Consider the following 6,003-nt stretch of genomic DNA (forward strand, 5'->3'; position numbering starts at 1 on the left):
ACTTGTTGACAAGCTGACTCCAGCCTAACAGACTACTCTTTCCATTCCCTGGTGCATCCAACCATGTAAAAGTTACTTAAAAACTCTTGTTTCCCATACAAAGTATGGCAAATGCCTCCAAGGATAATCAACATTGACCTCAATTTGTGTCGTCTAGAAAGCACCATGATATAAAGTCTTGAAGGACTGTTAAAACAAGTGTTTCCAAGGAAGAAAGAAAAAAAAAAAAAAAAGATTAATTAGTGTCAATGGATATTAAATTGATTTAAATGTCTCCATATCCTATCCATGACCTAGTTGCACAAGGAAATATTAAACACCATTGAAATTATGGAAGTTTCCCGTTCTTGGCAAGTGATCGAGTTAACTGGGGACTAGACAATACACAGAGGTTTACCAGCTTTCCTCCGTATCTGACTGGTTTTAAAGTATATTTCTCTATGAAATGAGCTAAATGTTTTAATATGCAAAGTATTGAAAACTGAAGTTACAGTTGAACAACAACAAAACACCTATTTGTATATACTTATTACAGAACAGAAATCTAGCAAAAAAGGGACCTTAGGAGATAACATGTATCACCCCAAGATCAGTAAGAAGGTGAAAAAAAGTATTCTTTTCTAAATCTAATCTAAGCCTACTACAAATAAAGCTAACTATGATGTTGAAGGTGTTAATTTTGTTAACCAAAGCCAATATTTTGCAGCACTTTTTGTCCAAACAAGTCTGTTCTGAAAAAAAAGCTGCAGATATTTCCCAATTTGCAATAGATTTCTGTGTTGAGTTTCTCAAGCCTTTCTTTCTACTTTGACTCTTTTTTTCACCCTTCAATGGAAAAATCCACAACTATTTTCCCTTTTTATTTTCATGACACATACTTGGCAGTTTCCACATGAGCTCTTACACAGAATAGGCCAGAAAATGTCATATAGTGACTTACCCCAGCTTTGGGTGATTTGAACGAGAAAGGATCTGACGAGCTTCATTGGTGTAATGCTTACTAAAATACCTGTCAGTGTAAAACAGGATCTTCCATTACTTCAAGTTCGTATGAAAAAAAATAATGTTCAACATCAACAGGTGTAGCTTTAAACGAAAACCGAATACTACTCTGTACTAAAGAATGGCACAAAATGAAAATGAAGGAAAATTTAGCAGATTAAGTTATATTCAGCATGAACTAATACAGTAAAAAAAAATATTGTGATCTGAACATCAAATATGAAGTTTTCCCAAGTCCACAAATTAGCTTAGAAAAGTTATGCAAACCTGTTTATTTTTCATTACAGTAATTCATTAAGGAACTTTAAAAGCTTTTGACAAGTTACTTTCTAAGTTATATCCTATCAAATATATGATATCACAATAAAAAAAGAAGATGCCTTGGGCAACTTTCTGTTCCTCCCCTCACTTGCTGGCCTCTACCCAGCCACACGTTCACAGGTGTGCAGCCACTAGAAATGCTGACTTATTTAGAAATACTGTTTTTTACTGTACAGAAGCTGCCACTTCTATTTGCTTCTAGTCAGTCTTTATTACAAATAGCATCAATGAGGGAAAATACACAGGTAATGAAAATGAGTCACAACAGAAGTTAACTATTCTTTTCACTTACACCAGATTCACTAATCCCAGCAGGCCCATTCCTCTGAAGTCTGTTTTGGGATCATCACCTTGGAAGCCAATGTCACACCACTGCTTGGTGATTCTGGCCTTCAGATTCTCATGAGGCATCAGCAAATTCCAAAGCTGCACAAATATGCTTCCATGTTATGCACAGCTGCTACAGTATTTCAGGTCACATCATTCAGAACATTTGTTGCTGCACATTAGAAACCATTCACCATGGCACAGGACACAATATGCATGCTGTTCTCCTCTGTTAGTGGCAATCTGGAGTCATGCCACAATGGCTTATTTCAGCAGTTATGAAAATTATTACATTTAACATTAAATGCAATAATTTCCCTTTGTGGACAAAGCCATTGTATTAATACTAAAGAAGCAAAGACTTGTTTCAATTCAGAAATTATTTTATGCATAATTTTCTGACAGGACAGCTATAAACTGAAATATAAATTCTCAGTGAATCCTTACTTAACACGTCAATGCTGGGACTTGCAAAGCAAGTTGAGATAATTATGAAATACTAAGAAAATGACATGCCAATATACTTGCACAGCAGAAGCTATTTTAAAAAGCCTCAGGCAATATTATATGATTTGTTTGCTATTATTTATTGTTACCTAAATACATTACTGATAGTTTTTATCTTCCAGCATTACACTATCCTCTGACATTGACTGGGATGCAGTAGTAAGAAAACACTAGTGTCTTTTATTTAGTAATTACAGTTAGACATGTGCATAAGGTTAAATACCTTTTTAGTTGCAGTCCTTCAGTGACCCATTACAAAATTATTTTGCTACTTATGTGTTGTTGTTACATCTTATTTCACAAAAAATAATCCCAGTGCAAGTAACTCTAGTTTACTGATTTGTTTTGCTTTGATGCTGTATTTTAATGTGTCACTCCTATAATGGCTTAGCAGTTCACAAGTAGAAAAGAGCTTTAAATAGGTCAGCTGGTAAGAATACTACCAATAAATTAAGTTCATTCAAGCTGTTGGACTTGGGGGGGGGGGGGGGGGACACAACAACAAACAGCTTTTGTATTTAAAATATTATTTTCACCTCAATTAACTGTTCCTCATGTTCTTCGTTATCCGAATCATACGGGACCTTCCTCAGATTTTCCACATTCAAATAAAGTTTTTTATAACCTGATATCTGCAGTAAGGATATATGCAGATTTGTCTTAAACCTGAAATAATAACAAAACACAGCACAGAAGCTATTAAGAGGCATAAACTCTTGCTTGAACTACCAGATAAGACCTTTCTTATGTGGTTGCAATGTAAACACTAGATTTAGGAAGTGCTTTATGTTTATCTTTCACACTACAGCATATTAGTTAAGTATACTGATAAACAGATCTTATTTCTACTTTAAAAAACCCTCTATCTGATTCCAGTGCTGCACAGTCAGGCCCTATTCACTTAAATTATGGAAGAAAAAAAAACCGCTCCTCCTCTAAAATCTGTGAGGACACAAGAAAACTCCATATATCATCCTGACCCCTGTATCTTCATCTACTGCCAAACTTTCTGAAAGTCTTCAAGTGAAATTTTGTCAGAAATACTTATAGCTTCAAAGAAGCGTTTCATTAAACTTTAAAATTTTGACTATTCATTTTTCCTCTCAACCACTCATAATTACTTACGCAGATGAATACAAACATTAATCAAGCATTGCTATACTCAAATATATTTAAGCAATGACACAGTTCATGTAATCAACCTACGCCATCATCATTTTACTTAGAAATAAGGAGTAACAGAAGGGACCTGCAAGACAGAGATGCAGTTATCCCAAATCCATGTCAATTGAAACTTTGCAATTTATTTTCTAGAGCTGAAGAGGACATAACCATACCTTATTTTCTGATTTCATTCTAAAGATTTGTGCTGAATTGCCTAAATATTGTATCAGATTAAGCAACTGCAAGAATGTCATCACAATTATCTGCCATGAAGAAACTGGGTTCCAAACATACCCTGTGTCCTTCTGTGCAATTTTCTTTTCTTTCATTACATCTCTGACACACGTCTCCACTTCAGCTTCATCAACATGTACAGCATTTCTTAAAACCTAAGAAGTTGACAATAAATGGGCTCAAATATCATATAAAAGATCTGCAGTAATTACATAAAAGCATAATTTGTATTTTTGTCAGACTGTAAACAATGTTTACATGGGAGTCCCATAAAGAATAAATAAAAAGCTCGAGTTGATCAATCTAGGTTCTCATTTGCTTTCAAATGCTGAATTGAAACATGTTCTTCTAATCCAACTGAAACAAACGCAGCTATGGAGGAGCAAAATTGATAAAACTTCAATAAGGAAATAACGCTTCTGAAGTAGGAGACAGTAAACTAATGACATTGAGGTTTCAATGCTGGGGTGAAACAAAAGAACAATATACGATATTGCTATTCTGCAGTCTTCTAGAGTAAAGGGCAAATACTTGTAATGATAATTATACTCTGCTCATCTAAAATCACTTCACAACAATTTCACTTTGTCTTCTGAAGTTTTTATGGTCACAATGCATTCTTTAATACAGTTCCCACTGACACCAAAGCAGCTTCATTTCAGTAAAGCAAAAGATAACTTTTAAAACTGAACACTGATATGTTTGATATAATCATTTAATTAAGAGATACTAAAAGACACACCCATTCTATGCTCTACTGCAACAGAGATGCTCGTGGCAGTTACTAATTCTCTCAACATCACTTTGCAGTGATCAGCTAGAAAAAGGGACAATGCAGTCACCTCACTGTCCAAAGACGAAACGTTTTGTTCAAGATAATGTGGGGGTTTAAAGTGTTAGCTTGTGTCTAACTGCCACAGAACAATTAGAATTACCTTGTCAGCTAAATGTCTACCTGCAAACTTGGATTACATTTTTTTCAATTATTCAAGACACTATTGTAGTATTCTGCATTTAGTTGCTTTATCTGTATCATTTATCTGTATCACATTGATGGTTTCTACGAGAACAGCAAAAGAGATCGTTGTAACAGGGAGAACTGACCCTCTCCAACAACAGCAGCTCTGTACAGTGACTTGTCTGACCTGCTGCTAAACAGCCCGTAATCCTTCAGAGAAAGGGAAACAAACATTTGAAGGGACATGGGCTTATTTTTGAGAAACCTTGACCAACCCTAGCATACAGGACCCAAAATGCTGTTCTCTCTCCTTTTTATTCCTCTGCTTTCCTCCAACATTAAAAATTAAACATGCATGTTCTTTTCAGGCATCAGTCTCTGAAAGAAGGTTTTATTGCAGTTTAATCTCTAGTGTCTTTTACCTTATTCTTTGACGATTCCAGTGAATGTTCTGCAATACAAAAAAAAGGCAAACATCAGAGTCAAACAGATGTTTTAAGTAATTGACGGTAGGTGTTCTTGTGGCATGTAAGTATTATAAAATTGTGTCCATTTTCTATATGTAATTAATCAAAAATCATTTAATCTTAAAATCAACAGGTATCAGGTAACTGGAAGTCTTAATTTACATAGATTTTATTTTTTTATAATCCTCGACTACAATGCTGAAAATACTCAGATTTTTTTAAAGCATTGATCAAATACACGTACAAAAAAAGAGAAATTTGTAAAGGTGTCAAGACAAAAATACGTCTCTTGATATTTTTCAATTTTTGGAAATGTTTTTCTGTTTGTTACTTAAGAATAAGGAAGCAAAATCACTTTCTTGAACTATTGTTAAAATGGCAAAAACTATAAGCAGTTTCTTAAATTAGTATTTTAGCTCAAAAGTCTGCATCAAGCAGTCTTCTGCATTCAGTCACTCTTCCTCCTTTCCCCAAGAACTGTGCTCATGTCTTTTCTGTGCGTCCTTTTTAATAACAGGAAGGTAAAAAGATATTTTTCCCCAGAGTCTTCTCATCACTTTGGGTATAAGATTCCTAATTCACTTTTTGAAGCTAACTGGGATTATCTTATCAAGCAGGCAAGGAAGCTGGATCTGGGATCCTCATCTGAAATCCTCTCACAACAGCCAGAGAGAAGGAAAAGCGCGAACGTGATCCGCAGGATCCACCCAGCACTCGGAACAGGTACTAGTTTCCAACTACTGCTTTTCACAACGTTTCTAAAGACGTTTTAAAAATGATAGAATCACAGGATGGTTTGGGGTGGAAGGGCCCATCGAGTCCCACCCCATGCCGCGGTCAGGGACACCTCCCACTAGCCCGGGTTGCCCACAGCCTCCTCCAGCCTGTCCCGGACCAGTGCCAGCAGCTGTAGGAGGTCTCTAAGCCGCACCTCCTCTCTTCGCTCAGCTGCTGTCCCGCAGGCCGGACGCGGAGCCTCCCTTCCCGCACGCCCATTACCTATGCTCAGCGTCCGGCGCGCAC

General features: G+C 36.1%; 1 protein-coding gene across 1 annotated transcript in view; it reads right to left on the reverse strand.

Moving 5' to 3' along the window:
* The window catches only part of ELMOD2 (ELMO/CED-12 domain containing 2), a gene marked incomplete at its 5' end in the record, with an annotated part of 6,985 nt that extends 990 nt beyond the window's left edge, over positions 1–5,995 (reverse strand). Inside the window, 6 exons of the mRNA XM_010088138.1 lie at positions 941–1,009; positions 1,616–1,749; positions 2,694–2,823; positions 3,616–3,710; positions 4,936–4,964; positions 5,980–5,995. Of these exons, the coding sequence (XP_010086440.1) occupies positions 941–1,009; positions 1,616–1,749; positions 2,694–2,823; positions 3,616–3,710; positions 4,936–4,964; positions 5,980–5,995 (473 nt within the window). The remainder of the gene's footprint in view (positions 1–940; positions 1,010–1,615; positions 1,750–2,693; positions 2,824–3,615; positions 3,711–4,935; positions 4,965–5,979) is intronic.
* Between the last annotated feature and the right edge of the window lie 8 nt (positions 5,996–6,003).

This window comes from Pterocles gutturalis, unplaced genomic scaffold, assembly GCF_000699245.1.
Source record: "Pterocles gutturalis isolate BGI_N339 unplaced genomic scaffold, ASM69924v1 scaffold927, whole genome shotgun sequence".
In the NCBI taxonomy this organism is placed as follows: Eukaryota; Metazoa; Chordata; class Aves; order Pterocliformes; family Pteroclidae; genus Pterocles; species Pterocles gutturalis.